The 16,938-nt window shown below is 35.5% G+C and overlaps 1 protein-coding gene across 4 annotated transcripts in view; it reads left to right on the top strand.

The window, feature by feature from the left end:
* Positions 1–16,938, top strand: part of LOC142221654 (uncharacterized) — a 281,060-nt gene that overhangs the window by 222,988 nt on the left and 41,134 nt on the right. For all 4 annotated transcript variants that reach the window (XR_012718177.1, XM_075291417.1, XM_075291410.1 and 1 more), the window contains exons 4-5: positions 3,510–3,879; positions 7,932–8,785. Coding sequence is in view for 3 of the 4 variants with exons in the window: in XM_075291417.1 (XP_075147532.1) it covers positions 3,510–3,879; positions 7,932–8,785 (1,224 nt within the window). In the remaining variant the exon portion in view is untranslated. The remainder of the gene's footprint in view (positions 1–3,509; positions 3,880–7,931; positions 8,786–16,938) is intronic.

Raw genomic sequence — 16,938 nt, 5'->3', positions numbered from 1 at the left:
AGGAACTAGAGTCTTTATATCGTTCCTTCGTTCCATTTAGTTCCTTTGAATCAATTCAATCATTCAACTGTTTTTTAATTGGATCAATTAACTTTTTAATTGACCTTCTATTAATTTTTTAATTGATACTATCATTTCTGTGAATGAAGACATTTCAATTAAAAATTAATTGGATCAATTAATTTCGTGATTGAATCAGAAAAAAATTTTTTGTGTGTAGGAACGAAAGTGATAGAACTAGTAACGGTCGTTCCATTTGGTGAAGCGTTCATTGGAAGTAGTTCGTTACGCAACGACACAATACTAGTATCTGGCTGAATAGTTATCGAATTAAACTTATTGTGAATTATTTATAAATCCAAATTAGCAACGTAGGCTTAGTGGATAGAACCTTACATGCATTTTGCCCACTCTTTATACCCTTCACCACTACTGTGGTACAGGGTATAATCAGTTTGTGCATTTGTATGTAACGCCAAGAAGGAAAAGTCTGGGACCCATCGTTTAGTATACCGATCGTCTTAGAATTAAATTCTGAGTCGATTTAGCGATGTCCGTCTGTCTGTCTGTTCATGTATTTTTGTGTGCAAAGTACAGGTCGCAGTTTAAGTTCGATTGTCCTCAAATTTGGCATAGGGTCGTTTTTCGGGACAAAGACAATCGCTATTGATTTTGGAAAAAATCGGTTCAGATTTAGATATAGCTGTCATATATATTTATCCCCGACCCTTGGCATGCAAGTCGGACGTAGCAACCACTGCTCCACGGTGCCAAACTAAATGTTTGTTTCTGTTAAATAAACTTTGTTTATTCGGTTCGAGGGCGCCGCAGGCTATGCTATATAAATATAAATATAAATTATATGGATATTTATCTATTGATGACCATAACTGGTACATAGCTCAGTGGATAGTGTGTTGGCTTACAAAGTGCATGGTCCGCGGTTCGATTCTCCGTCCAGGCGAAAGGTAAAAAAAATTTTAAAATTTATAAAATCGTATAATTTCTTCTACATTGTTGGTATTACAGGAAAAGGTGTTAAGAACTAAAAAACCTCGTGGATGTGATAAAGATGTGAGGGAAAATGCAATTAGCAAGAAAACTATTTTTTTTTTAGTTTGTCTTTATGAAATTGTTTTTACATCCTGGAAAAGAATAAACGTTTATCACAAAAAGTATATACTTTTCTTCCAAATACACTTCCTTACAGTGAAAAGCAAATGAGAAACGAACTTTGTTTGTCTAAAATTTCGTTTGGGAGGAAAGAATTATTTTTTTGCGTGCAGGGGGGCCAAAGTTATACTCCCATTTACGTGAAATTTCGCATAGATAGCAGAATTATTATTCTAACTATACACGTCAAATTTAGTCAAAATCGGTTCAGATTATATATAGCTCCCATATATACGTACACCAGAGTTGGGGAAATATGGTAGACTGTTACACCCATTTTCAATGGAAATTTCCCCCATAAACTGGATAGCGTTAGCCAATTTAAATTTTAATTCTAGAGATTTTGTAGAAGTAAAAAAATTGTCTCCTTTATATAGCTTCCAGCAAATGTGAAGTAGTTGAGATAGTAACACAAATTTTGGCCTACATAGGGGTGAAGGGTATAATATAGTCGGTCCCGCCCGACTTTAGACTTTACTTACTTGTTTTTCTTTGTTATGTTTATTTATCTCTCTGAATTCTTTGCTTTTTATTTAATGTGCTATTTCTTGAACATTATATGCTTGCACTTAAAAATAATGTGTTAAAAATTTGACTACCAAACATATAATTCATACACCCAAATATAGGAAAAACAGACGTTTTCGTCCGTGTATAGTCAAGACAATTCGTTATGGTCAGAGTAATTAAAAATCCGGGTTCTTAAGCTCTATTTTAAAAAATCGGGATATTTTTCAAAATCGGTGAATGGGCGATATTTCTGAGTGGTTAAAAGTTCCCTAAGTGATTTGAGTATGAAAAGCCTCTCGTAATCCGCGATAATACTTAATAATGCGTAGAGAATATTTAAAAAAAAAAAAAAAAAAAAAACTTTTTTAAGTCTATAATATAATGAACACAATTTTGCAGTTCATTTAAGAGATGACAAATATTTTACTTATTTTTTTTAATTTTTTATTATTTTATTTTACTTTATTTTAATGAAAAATTTTTTTTTCATATATATGATAAAAGCCCTGAAAACATGAATAACTATTTTAAATTTATGGCTAAATATCAATCAAGTTTATTCGCTACATATATTTGATTGTATTGAATCATATTCGTATTACCTTAAAACGTAAAGCTATAATTCCCTCTAATGAGTGTGTTTTTATTACTGCAAAAAAGCATCATGTTTGAGCTCTTAGAAAATATTATTAGTACACAAATAAATCCAAAGCTATGACAAATAATAACAAATATAAGCAAAATATTAAAAACAATATATAAAAACTACTCAATTTTTCAAAGTCAAAAAACAACGCATTAAGCATTAGCATGCAATTTATTGTAAGAAGTGAAAAAAATTGTAATAGTGGAAGAGAAATTGTTTTTTGGTTTCGTATGTTGCTACCGTGAAGTAGAGGTGTGCACGTGACACGAAATTGTCGTGACTCACGAAAATTTTCGTGATTCGTGCGTGAGTCGTGAGTCACGCTCATGACAACAGCGTGAGTGTGCGTGAGCGTGATTAACAAAACAAAATGTCGTGCGTGAGCGTGAGTCACGAAAATAATATCTTCGTGAGTGTGCGTGAGTAACGAATTACACTCACGACAATATTCCTGCTCACCAACATAAAACGCTTAAGAGTTAAATTCAATTACAATTCTAGTGACACTGAGATGTTAAGAGTTTAATAACACTCTCGATTTTAATAATGCTCATGTTTTCAGACACTTCGGTAAGGTAAATTAATTATAAAATTATTCGTGAGTCACGATATTTTTCGTGATTCACGGTATTTTTCGTGAGTCACGGTATTTTTTGTGAGTCACGTGCGTGAGTGTGCGTGAATACAAATTTTCTTTTCGTGAGTGTGCGTGAGCGTGAGTCCTACCAAAAAATATCGTGCGTGAGTGTGCGTGAATATGATTTTTCTGTCGTGAGTGTGCGTGAGCGTGAGTAAACTATTACTCACGTGCACACCTCTACCGTGAAGTTTTTTTCTAGATAGATTATATCATTAATTTAAATTAAATTTTAATTAAATTGTGTTTAGTTAAATACACTCAAAAAAAGTCTCTTGCATAGAAAAAAAATCTTTTATATTTATTGCAAAAAAGCCTTGCATACCCAACAATAAAACACCCAAGGTTCGTAGATAGTTTTAAAGATAAACGGGTGGGAGAAATCTCATCATCATTAACATCATGACACATACAAATTGATATTGTTAAAATTTATAACCTAAAATGACTCAGACCAATATTAATTCGCTAGCGTTTAAGTTTTTCATCATTGGTCATAGCATTTTATTTTATCGTATTTCTCTATCTGCCCTCTCATTGCAGGTTACCAAAAGTATTCACCTGCCATTGACCACAAGTTTATCGTCAGCACCCCGTGTGCTAATGTGTAGTGCTTCTGTGGGTACTGAGGCATCAGTGACACTGCATTTGCGAGATGTTAACTCAAATGATTCCAATCAATCGTCAGCATCAACAGGAACCACAGTGGCTGCAGCTCATCATTACGTCAGCAATCACGCAGGTATATTACATGCAACAAGCATACCAGCATCAGCAACAACAACGGCATCGACAACAACGACGACAGCAGCAGCAGCAGCAACAGGACCAGTAACGCTGGATAATGCATTAACCATTGGTTATCCAGATCCAGAAATGTTGGCTGATGTCTTGGGTACATTACAAACAGCATGTAAGTATATTGGATTCTGCATTCAAAAATACTATCAATTAATTTTTAAATTTAATTAAGATCAGAAAGGAGACAATGGTTAGCGTGCATGGTTGTCACAGTTGGTAGAATTCTACCACAAATGGCTGCTTTTTTACTGTTTAGTAGATTGGTAGAATTCTTGATGTTTTGTAGATTTTGCAAAATATTCATCTCCGAAATTTTAAGAAAATTTTGACAATATTTTCTATAGAAAAAATATCAATAGAAATAAAATTTTGATAAAATTTTCTTTAGAAATAAAATTTTGACAAAATTTTCTATAGAAATAAAATTTGGCAAAATTTTCTATAGAAATAAAATTTTGACAAAATTTTTTATAGAAATAAAATTTTTACAAAATTTCCTATGTTGACAAAATTTTCTCTGGAAATAAAATTTTCTATAGAAATTAGAGGTGTGCACGTGACACGAAATTGTCACTTACAATTTTAGTGATAATTCCGATGTTAAGAGTTTAATTACGCTATCGATTTTAATCGTACCAAAGATTTCAGACACGTCCCTCAGGCAAATTACATATAAAATTATTCCTGAGTCACGATATTTTTCGTGAGTCTTGGTATTTCTCGTGAGTTACGACATTTTCGTGCGTGAGTGTGCGTGAGTAAGATTTTTACGTCGTGAGTGTGCGTGAGCGTGAGTAAAATATTACTCACATGCACACATCTAATAGAAATAAAATTTTAACAAACTTTTCTATAGAAATAAAATGTTGACAAAATGTTCTATGGAAATAAAATTTTAACAAAATTTTCTATGGAAATAAAATTTAGACAAAATTTTCTATAGAAATAAAATGTTGACAAAATTTTCGATAGAAATGAAATTTTGGACAACATTTTGTATAGAAATAGAAGTTTAACAAAATTTGCTATAAAAATAAAATTTACATAAAATTTTCGATAGAAATAAAATTTTTCGATAGAAATGAAATTTTCACAAATTTTTCTATAAAAGTAAATTTTTGACAAAATTTCCCATAGAAATTAAATTTTGGTAAAATTTTCTATAGAAATAAAATTTTGACAAAATTGTCTATATAAATAAAGTGATGACAAAATTTTCTGCAGAAATAAAATTTCGACAAAACTTTCGATAGGAATAAAATGTTGAGAAATTTTTCTATAGAACTAAAATTTGAACAAAATTTTCTATAGAAATAAAAGTTGAACACAATTTTCTATAGGAATTAAATTTTGACCAAATTTTCTATAGAACTAAAATTTTGACAAAATTTCCTACAGAAATAAAATGATCACAATATTTTCTATAGAAATAAAATTTCGACAAAATTTTCGATAGGAATAAATTTTTGATAAAATTTTCTATAGACATAAAATGTTGACAAAATTTTCTATCTAAATAAAATTTTAACAAAATTTTCGATAGGAATAAATTGTTGAGAAAATTTTCTATAGAAATAAAAGTTTAACAAAATTTTCTATAGAAATATAAGTTTAACAAAATTATCTATAGAAATAAAAGTTTAACAAAATTTGCTATAGATATAATATTTTGACTAAATTTTCTATAGAACTAAAATTTTGACAAAATTTTCGATAGGAATAAATGTTTGCGTAAATTTTGTATATAAATAAAAGCTTAACAAAATTTCTATAGAAATAAAATTTTGACAAAATTTTCTATAGAAATAAAATGTTGATAAAATTTTATATAGAAGTGAAATTTTGACAAAATTTTCGAAAGAAATAAATTTTTGAGAAAACTTTCTATAGAAATAAAAGTTTAACAAAATTATCTATAGAAATAAAAGTTTAACAAAATTTTCTATAGAAATAAAATTTTGACTAAATTTTCTATAGAACTAAAATTTTGACAAAATTTTCTATAGAAATAAAATTTCGACAAAATTTTCGATAGTACTAAATTTTTGAGTAAATTTTCTATAGAAATAAAAGTTTAACAAAAATGCTATAGAAATAAAATTTTGACAAAATTTCCTATAGAAATAAAATGATGACAATATTTTCTATAGAAATAAAATTTCGACAAAATTTTCGATATGAATACATTTTTGAGAAAACTTTCTATAGAAATAAAATGTTGACAAAATTTTCTACAGAAATAAAATGATGACAAAATTTTCTATATAAATAAAATGTTAACAAAATTTTCGATAGGAATAAATTGTTGAGAAATTTTTCTATAGAAATAAAAGTTTAACAAAAATTCTATTGAAATAAAATTTTGACAAAATTATCTATAGAAATAAAATGTTGACACAATTTTATATAGAAGTGAAATTTTGACAAAATTTTCGATATGAACAAATTTTTGAGAAAATTTTCTATAGAAATAAAAGTTTAACAAAAATTTTGCATTCAAATAAAAGTTTAACAAAATTTTCCATAGAAATAAAATTTTGACAAAATTTTCTACAGAAATAAAATGTTGACAAAATTTTATATAGAAGTGAAATTTTGACAAAATTTTCTATAGAAGTAAAATTGTGACAAAATTTTCTATAGAAATAAAATTTTGATAAAATTTTCTATAGAAATAAAATTTTGCCAAAATTTTCAATAGAAATAAAATTTTGACAATATTTTCTATAAAAATAAAATTTTGACAAAATTGTCTGCAGAAATAAAATCTCGACAAAATTTTCGATAGGAATAAAATGTTGAAAAAATTTTCTATAGAAATAAAAGTTGAACAAAATTTTCTATAAGAATTAAATTTTGACAAAATTTCCTATAGAAATAAAATGGTGACAATATTTTCTATAGAAATAAAATTTCGACAAAATTTTCGATAGGAATAAATTTTTGAGAAAATTTTCTATAGGAATAAAAGTTTAACAAAATTTTCTATAGAAATAAAATTTTGACACAATTTTCTATAGAAATAAAATTTTGACAAAATTTCCTATAGAAATAAAATGATGACAATATTTTCAATAGAAATAAAATTTCTACAAAATTTTCTATAGAAATAAAATGTTGCCAAATTTTATTTAGAAGTGAAATTTTGACAAAATTTTCTATAGAAGTAAAATTTTGACAAAATTTTCTATAGAAGTAAAATTTTGACAAAATTTTCTATAGAAATAAAATTTTGACAAAATGTCCTATAGAAATAAAATTTTGACAAAATTTATTATAGAAATAAATTGTGAAAAAAATTTCGGTAGAGATAAAATTTTGAAAAATTTTTCTATAGAAATAATATTAAAAAAAAAAAAAAATCTATAGAAATAAAATTTTGACGAAATGTTCTATAGAGATAAAATCTTGACATAATTTTCTATAGAAATAAAATTTGACATAATTTTCTAAAGGAATAATTTTCTATAGGATAAAGCATTTATTTTGGCTAAGAAACAATTATTTGTCCTACCAACATCCAAAATTTGATCGACAACTTCAAATGAGATTTGTTTAATTTGGTAGAAATTTCTTGAAATTTTGGAAGAGTGTTTTTAGGTTCGTGGTGCAATGGTTAGCATGCCCGCCTTGCATACACAAGGTCGTGGGTTCGATTGCTGCTACGACCGAACACCAAAAAGTTTTCCAGCGGTGGATTATCCCACCTCAGTAATGCCGGTGACATTTCTGAGGGTTTCAAAGCTTCTCTAAGTGGTTTCACTGGAATGTGGAACGCCGTTCGGACCCGGCTATAAAAAGGAGGTCCCTTGTCATTGAGCTTAACATGGAATCAGGCAGCACTCAGTGATAAGAGAGAAGATCACCACTGTGGTATCACAATGGACTCAATAGTCTAAGTGAGCCTGATACATCGGGCTGCCGCATAACCTATCCTAACCTAACGAGTGACAACCGTGTTAGTACGAGAAACAAAAGATGTATGCACTTCTAAAGATAGCCGCTTGTGGTTTTCCAAACAAATATAATGCAATCACACGCTTGACTATCACTTTAATTCTGAGTAAATTTATTCATTGTCATATGCTAATATGACAATAAATTTTGTATAACTTTATAGAATTCTAATTATCATTTTTTATTCTTTTTTCGTTTTGATTTTAGCATTAAAAAATACAAATGCCAATGGCGAGAGTACAAAATTAAATTCCTCCAAATTGAACAGCAGCAGCAGTAGTAACAATACCAGCGATACCATAATTCACACCAGTTTAAATGGCTCTCTAAAGAATCGCATAACCATTAGTAAACGTACCTCCTCCAACAATGTAACCAATATTAACAGTAATACTAGCAGCAACGGCTCTAGTCCCAGAGGAACGACAGCGGCGGCGGTGACAGCATCCGTGTCAGCAGCATCCGTTCAAACTGTGTCAACGTCCACCAATACCAGCACAACCACCGTTAATAAAACCAACAGTTATATAAAAAATTGCCTAATACGTAGTAGCAGTTGCAGCAATACTACCAATATTACATCTCTGGCTCAGATAATGAGCAATAGTAGTACGAGTAGCAGAAGCAGTAACGGCAACAACAACAACAACAGTAATAATACGAACTCTTTGAATTCCCTTACCAATAACCAAAATAATAACATTGGCAGCACTTGCAATGGCACCAGCAACAGTAATCACTTAATTCAACACATCACTAGTGTTGGCAGCAGTAATTGTACCACACCCACCACCAACAATAGTTGCAGCAACAGTAATTTCAGTTCGAGCAGCAACGATAGTTGTTTCAGTTACAGCAGCAATAGCAGTAGTGGTAATTCCTTGGCCCGCAGCATAACATCTTTGAGTCACGGTTCACGGAAAGTTCCTGGAACATTGGCAACATCGCCGACACAAGTGATAACAACAAATACCGCATCTGCAACAAATCCACCGAAAATCTTAAAGAAAAGCCGAACAAAAATCTCTGCACCCAGTCGTCACGGTCCACAACAGTGTCAGGTGAGTGTGATGGGAAAATTTCATTTTCATTTCATTTATTTATTCGAGGGTTACTTTTAATATTTCGGGATTAGGGAACAAAAACAATTGTCGAAGCACTCTGATTGAGGTATATGCATGCATTCTGAACGCATCAACCACTTTTTCAGATGTCATAACACGTTGACATCTCATTTTATTTGTAACTTACGGGAAGAAAAAGTGTCAAGTTCGGCATATGATAAATCAGAAATACAGTTGTTTGAGCCGATGTATGAGAGCTCGTATTGTCGTGATCCGTCTTCGCCGGTTGGTCGTAATACGATTGCGACACATCCGAAAAAGCAGGCGATCCTTTGCTTAGAAGTGCTTCATTCGCGATCAACTTTTGTTGAACTTGGCTCATCTTGGCAGCTGGAAAATTCTCCGCAAAGCTGGGGATGAGTAATGCCTCAAGTGTCTTGGCGAGTCCCGCCGCTTCTGCTGGGAAGTTGGTCATAATTTGGTTGATGATGGCCCTCTGGGCAACATGAACATGGGATGGAACGGAAGCTCACTAAAGCGGCGTTCTGACTCTTCTCTGAGACCGTCCCTGTTGGCATTCTTTTGATTGATAATCCGCGTTCAGAGATTATTAAATCGGAGAGTCGGTCAATTATGAGAATTGTGAAGAGGTGGTCTGATCTTAGCGATATGACGGGTTATAAGGACACGTCATTAATCAGACCAGGCGAAACTAAGAAACTGCATCAATTACATATAAAACTCGTGGGGCCACTTCGTTCACCGTGCTAAATGTGCTGCTCTTCCAAAATTATGCCTCTCTGGTCATTACCTAGCAGAGTATGCCAAAGTTCATGGTTGATTTGGCTCATCTGAACAGTTGAACAGTGTCGAAGATATCACCCAACCTTGGGAACTCCCTGTTTCTCTCTTGGAAAGGGAGCTCTCATGGCTTGAGAACTCCTTTTTCTTCGGTGCTATGGACGATGGTTGAACTCCGTGAACAGGATTAACCTTGTAGCTTTTCACCATTTCAACTACAGTATCCAGGAACGCTGCCTTAGAGGCACTTTTTTTATCTCTAGAAGGTGAAGACCAACCCTTACTTTCCTGGGTGGTGCTTGCCTGGTGATTTGATTGTTTGATTGTCATTACCTAGCAGAGTATGCCAAAGTTCATGGTTGACTTGGCTTATCTGAGCAGTAGAATAGTGTCGAAGATATCACCCCCCACCTTGGGAACTCCCTGTCTCTCTCTCTTGGAAAGGGAGCTCTCTTGGCTTGAGAACTCATTTTTCTTCGGTGCTATGGACGATGGTTGAACTCCACTTCGTTCACCGTGATAAATGGGCTGCTCTTCCAAAGTTATGCCTCTCTGGTCATTACCTAGTAGAGTATGCCGAAGTTCTTGGTTGACTTGGCTCATCTGAACAGTTGAACAGTGTCGAAGATATCACCCAACCTTGGGAACTCCCTGTTTCTCTCTTGGAAAGGGAGCTCACATGGCTTGAGAACTCCTTTTTCTTAGGTGCTATGGACGATGGTTGAACTCCGTGAACAGGATTAACCTTGTAGCTTTTCACCATTTCAACTACAGTTTCCAGGTACGCTGCCTTAGAGGCACTTTTTTGATCTCTAGAAGGTGAAGACCAACCCTTACTTTCCTGGGTGGTGCTTGCCTGGTGATTTGATTGTTTGATTGTCATTACCTAGCAGAGTATGCCAAAGTTCATGGTTGACTTGGCTTATCTGATCTGTAGAACAGTGTCGAAGATATCACCCCACCTTGGGAACTTCCTGTTTTTCTCTTGGAAAGGGAGCTTTCATGGCTTGAGAACTCATTTTTCTTCGGTGCTATGGACGATGATTGAACTTCGCTTCGTTCACCGTGCTAAATGTGCTTATCTTCCAAAGTTATGCCTCTCTGGTAATTACCTAGCAGAGTATGCCAAAGTTCATGGTTGACTTGGCTCATCTGAACAATTGAACAGTGTCAAAGATATCACCCAACCTTGAGAACTCCCTGTTTCTCTGTTGGAAAGGGAGGTCTCATGGCTTGAGGACTCCTTTTTCTTCGATGCTATGGACGATGGTTGAACTCCGAGAACAGGATTAACCTTGTAGCTTTTCACCACTTTAACTACAGTATTCAGGTACGCTGCCTTAGAGGCACTTTTTTTGATCTCTAGAAGATGAAGACCAACCCTTACTTTCTTGGGTGGTGCTTGCCTGGTGATTTGATTGTTTACTGCACGATAACAACCCATGGGATACTGCTTTGGCAACATGTAATTGTATTTACACATAGGTCTAAAGAAGGCGTCCTCACACTTCAATATGTTATTCCAATGCGTGTCACTTGTCTGAGATATTCACACTTCATAGTTTACCATTGACCGGTCAAGAAGGTTTCTTTGTCCGCACCCCAAGTGCTGACGGCAACCGACTTAAGGATCTTGTTGTGGACCGCAGAATGATCTTGACATCGATTGTGGCATTCCACAGTCTTAGTACTTCGGCGGTCCATTTAGAGAAAATTGCGTCACTGAGAATTTGGTGGCAGGATCAACAAGGTAGATGATCAGCAAGGTAGCCATGATTGTACAGTCAAGAAGGTTTCTTTGTCTGCACTCCAAGTGATGCCGGCAAGCGACTTGAGGATCTTGTTGAGGACCGCAGAATTATCTTGTCATCGATTGTGGCATTCCAAAGTCTTAGTACGTCGGCGGTCCATGTAGTGAAAATTGTGTCGCTGAGAATTTGGTGGCAGATATTCTCAAATTTCTCACAGTGAATTAATTGGCAGAATCAGCAAGGTAGCCATGGTTGTACAGTTATCCGCATATGATAAAATCTCAACGCTGTCAGGAGGGACTGGAATAGAGGATGGTTAGGTTAGGTTATGTGGCAGCCCGATGTATCAGGCTCACTTAGACTATTCAGTCCATTGTGATACCACAGTGGTGAACTTCTCTCTTATCACTGAGTGCTGCCCGATTCCATGTTAAGCTCAATGACAAGGGACCTTTTATAGCCGATTCCGAACGGCGTTCCACATTCCAGTGAAACCACTTAGAGAAGCTTTGAAACCTTCAGAAATGTCACCAGCATTACTGAGGTGGGATAATCCACCGCTGAAAATCTTTTTGGTGTTCGGTCGTAGCAGGAATAGAACCGACGACCTTGTGTATGCAAGGCGGGCATGCTAACCATTGCACCACGGTGGAATAGAGGATAGAACTGTGCCGAAGATATCGCCCTATCTTGGGAACTCCCCGTTTCACTCTGCGGGGGTTTGACTTCATATCAACTGTCTGCATACTTCAGCCGTCAATGTAGTGAATAGTGTGGCTGAGGTCTGAGGTGGTGGATATCCTCAAACTTCTAGCAAAGAATTATGTTTATTTGAACGAAGGTGTCATCTACAATGGGTCGGGAATAGAGGGTGGAATAGAGGATATGTAGACGTTTAACAGTGTCGTAGATATCGCCCTATCTTGGGGAACTCCCTGTTTCTCTTTACGAGGTTTTGATTTCCTATTTTTAAATTCCATATACGACGGGAGCCCTCAGATATAATTAAGAACCCCATGTTTGGTTCCTGCCGGTAGTGACGTGTTTAAAAGCCAAGAGGACCGAAACACGCCTTGGGCTGGTCGATTCCTCTATTTGTGTATGATGAAGTGACATGCAAAGCTGTCATGGTGCTATGGACTTTACAGAATCCATATTCCATATACGGGTTGCTAGGACACGTCATTTATCAGTCCGAGCGAAGCTAAGGAACTGCAGGAATCACATAAAATGCTCGTGGGGCCACTTCGTTCACTGTGCAAAATGTGCTGATCTACCCCTATGGTCATTACCTAGTAGAGTATACCAAAGTTCATGGGGTAGTCTCCTACCACCAATCGGTTATTTCCACACAACAGCTAGTCAATGTGGATAAGAACCTGGAACATAGCTACCAACAATTGAGATGTTCACATTGTACATCTCAATAGTGTCTAGTACAGGTGAAATAGGCATAAACTGTTCGGAACAGTGCAATATGAAAGCTAGGCCACCACCTCTACTTCTTGTGCGATCCACACGTAGCACATTGCCTCCATGACTATGGCGAAAGCTACATGTATCAATCAGTTTCCTCTCTTGGATCGATTATCCACACGCAGAGAAGGAATATGATCATCTCAACCATGTTTCGAGGGCAACATATTATTTTTGGATGGTGACCATGGAACATTTTTGTCGCAAAAATGTTGTTTTCTCGGCAAACATATACATGGTTGCCGAAGCTAGACATTTGCTTTTTTAGAAAATAACATGGTTGCCGCAAACATGTTATATGTTCTCCGTCCAAAAATAACATTTTGCTCTCGATGAGGTGATCATATTCCTTCTCTGGGTGCAGGCTCGGGGCAAAAGCAAACGAAGGAGGCTCCCCGGGTTGCATCTCCTCCAACACAAAACGCGCCAGCTTCTAAATACATCCTATCAGGTCAATCTGATATAGAGAACCCGCTGCCGTGGGATTCATTGTAAATTGTTGGTGACTAAACACCTGACATTATGTTAAGGATCACGACAGTTCTCTTACCTCTCTGAGTAACTGTTTCTAATCACAGGCGTGAGTAACATTTTACTTTGCTTGCCAAATCAAGCATATTTATGACCATCTTGAAAACATTTCCACTCATTTGTTACGCACTCTTAGTCAGTGCGTATGTCACTCACTAGTACCTGTTCATTATTATTAGTTGTTCGGCTAATTTGGATATGAAAACTGTGAAGGTCTTCAGTAGTCCGCTACATGCCTTCATTACTAAACCGTCTAGCGTAGATTTTTAATTAATCTCAAAAATGTTTGAAATATAACCCAATTTCAGAGAGAACGAATAAGTAAGACGAATGCTAACTCATGTGAATGCATTCACGCATCTTGTTAAAAGAAAACTATTACACGTTGTGAAATGAACAACCCAAACGAAAGTTTCCAATTAGGTTTCAGACGCCAAGAAAAACGACCACTTTCTGGCCATTTCGTTTCAACATCGAAACGAATTGAAAAGTATTTCGGAATAAAAGTGTAAAGTTTTACAGTGGAAACCAATGTAGATGGATACATCTATGAGGATCTGAAATGACGGATTGACGCCAGAACCAAACCTAATATCATGGAATGTATAGTTATACCACATTTCAAGTAGATCGGATGAAATTTGCTCATCCAAGAGGATCCCGAGATCAAATCTGGGTATAGGTTAATATGGGTGCTATATAAAATTATAGACGGATCAGATCAGATTATCAACTGAATCGGATAAAATTTGTTCATCCAAGAGGCTCCGGAGATCAAATCTAGGGTTCGATTTATATGGGGGCTATAAGTAAAAGTGGTCTGATATGGTCCATTTGAAATGCCATCTGACCTACATCAATATGCTTTTTCAGTTGGGAAGTTAGATTGATTTCAACAGACGGATGGATGGAAAGATATAGCTAACAGGTTGGCTGATAAGTCCCCGGTCTAACAAAGAAAACACATTTTTTTTTGTCAAAATTCGTTTTTATTATTCAACAGAGTTCCCTTCAAGAGCGATACAACGATTATAACGACCTTCAAATTTTTTGATACCATTTTGGTAGTACTCCTTCGGTTTTGCCTCAAAATAGGCCTCAGTTTCGGCAATCACCTCTTCATTGCAGCCAAATTTTTTCCCTTCGAGCATCCGTTTAAGCTCTGAGAACAAGAAAAAGTCGCTGGGGGCCAGATCTGGAGAATACGGTGGGTGGGGAAGCAATTTGAAGCCTAATTCATGAAGTTTTGCCATCGTTCTCAATGACTTGTGGCACGGTGCGTTGTCTTGGTGGAACAACACTTTTTTCTTCTCCATATGCGGCCGTTTCGCCGCGATTTCGACCTTCAAACGCTCCAATAACATCATATAATAGTCAGCGTTGATGGTTTTTCCCTTCTCAAGATAATCGATAAAAATTATTCCATGCGCATTCCAAAAAACAGAGGCCATTACTTTGCTTGCGGACTTTTGAGTCTTTCCACGCTTCGGAGACGGTTCACCGGCCGCTGTCCACTCAACCGACTGTCGATTGGACTCAGGAGTGTAGTGATGGACCCATGTTTCATCCGTTGTCACATATCGACAGAAAAACTCGGGTGTGTTACGAGTTAACAGCTGCAAACACCTCTCAGAATCATCAACACGTTGTTGTTTTTGGTAAAATGTGTGCTCGCGCGGCACCCATTTTGTACAGAGCTTCCGCATATTCAAATATTGATGAATGATATGACCAACATGTTCCATTGATATCTTTAAGGCCTCTGCTATCTCGATCAACTTCATTTTACGGTCATTCAAAATCATTTTGTGGATTTTTTTGATGTTTTCGTCGGTAACCACCTCTTTCGGGCGTCCACTGCGTTCACCGTCCTCCGTGCTCATTTCACCACGCTTGAATTTTGCATACCAATCAATTATTGTTGATTTCCCTGGGGCAGAGTCCGGAAACTCATTATCAAGCCAAGTTTTTGCTTCCACCGTATTTTTTCCCTTCAGAAAACAGTATTTTATCAAAACACGAAATTCCCTTTTTCCATTTTTTTTTTACAATAACAAAAGTTGCTTCACAAAAGACGCTCTATCTCACAAACTAATTGACTTACAGACGTCAAATTTTGACACGAATCATTTGAAGGTTGGTACTATATAAAAATAATATGCATTTAATACTAGCGACGCCATCTAGGTGTCAGACCGGGGACTTATCAGCCAACCTGATAGATCAAATCAGATTTTCACCACGATATTAAATAGATATATTTTATGTGGTCTTAGACCAAAATTTCGATGTGTTACAAATTCCAAAATACCGGACCAAGGATCGACCGTGGTGCGATGGTTAGCATGCCCGCCTTGCATACAAAAAGGGTCGTGGGCTCAATGCTTCAACCGAACTCTAAACAAGTTTTCAACTGTGGATTATTCCCTCTAAGTAATGCTGGTGACATTTCTGAGTTTCAAAACTTCTCTAAGTAGTTTCAAACGCCGTTTGGACTCGGTTATAAAAAGAGGTACCTTGTCATTCAGCTAAACATGGAATCGGGCAGCAAATTTATATCGGTTTAGCCGTCAAACCGCCGGGGGGAAAAATTGGTGTCAGCCGCCAACGACAAAAATGCTTCATTCTCTGGACTAGTCATATATGTTACCTGAAACCGGGATTGCACAATCCTGCTGGCACAATCAAGTTATTTCGATAACGGAATATCTAAATGCAATTTCATGAGGGGTACGACCAACGAAATTTTTTGAACCACCTCTTATAAAGGGTGATACGGTCAAAATTTGGTCAATATAAACTTGACGTATTTCTTTCTGTAAATGTGAAATGTGAACCTTCGAAGAGGAGAAAACTGGTGAATTTGGCTACCCGAAAGATTATACCCAATTGGTATACTCCAAAGATTTTGGCCCAGATAACGAAATGAAAAACGAAAAAAGGAAAACAACAAGGAGTCGGAATTAGGAATACAAATCACTTCAGATGTAATCGTAGGTTTTGTTCCTTACCAATTTATCAGTATGTGGAAGACAAAACGCAAGTATGTAATACTGGACTTGGTTAAACTTTATTGGTTGACTATTCTATTGAGAGTGAGCGTAAGAAACTTCAGTGTTAACAAATATGTTACAAATTCAACTTAACGAAATAATGGTTGAGTTTATCTTACGTACTAAGAGACCTCTGGAATTGAGGTTTATTGCAGAGATGGAACCTGTTTTGGCATGAACATTTCCGCCTCCTCTTGCTGTATGCAATAAAAACTTTTTAGAAATTCAAGATTAATTGCGCAATTCAATCAATTGAAAAAGAAAATGTGTACAGATTCCTACAAATTCAAATATGCTTAACAACTAGGAAAATTTAATTCATAAGTAGATTTTTTTTCATAATATCTATGTTGAACAGGACCCAGAGAGTACCCATCCAAAGATTGTGTTCAGTGCCACCGGAAGTCCCGGATTGCCCATAATCATGCCAGGTCGAATGATTTTCGTATAAACGTCAGCACCGAAAACAATTGCGAAGGGACCACTTTTATAAAATTGAGGGTCTGCTAACGTTAGGTTGGGAAATTTCGTTGCAGTT

Source organism: Haematobia irritans, chromosome 1 (assembly GCF_050003625.1).
Source record: "Haematobia irritans isolate KBUSLIRL chromosome 1, ASM5000362v1, whole genome shotgun sequence".
NCBI classification, from domain to species: Eukaryota; Metazoa; Arthropoda; class Insecta; order Diptera; family Muscidae; genus Haematobia; species Haematobia irritans.
This window is presented reverse-complemented; position numbering and strand designations above follow the sequence as displayed.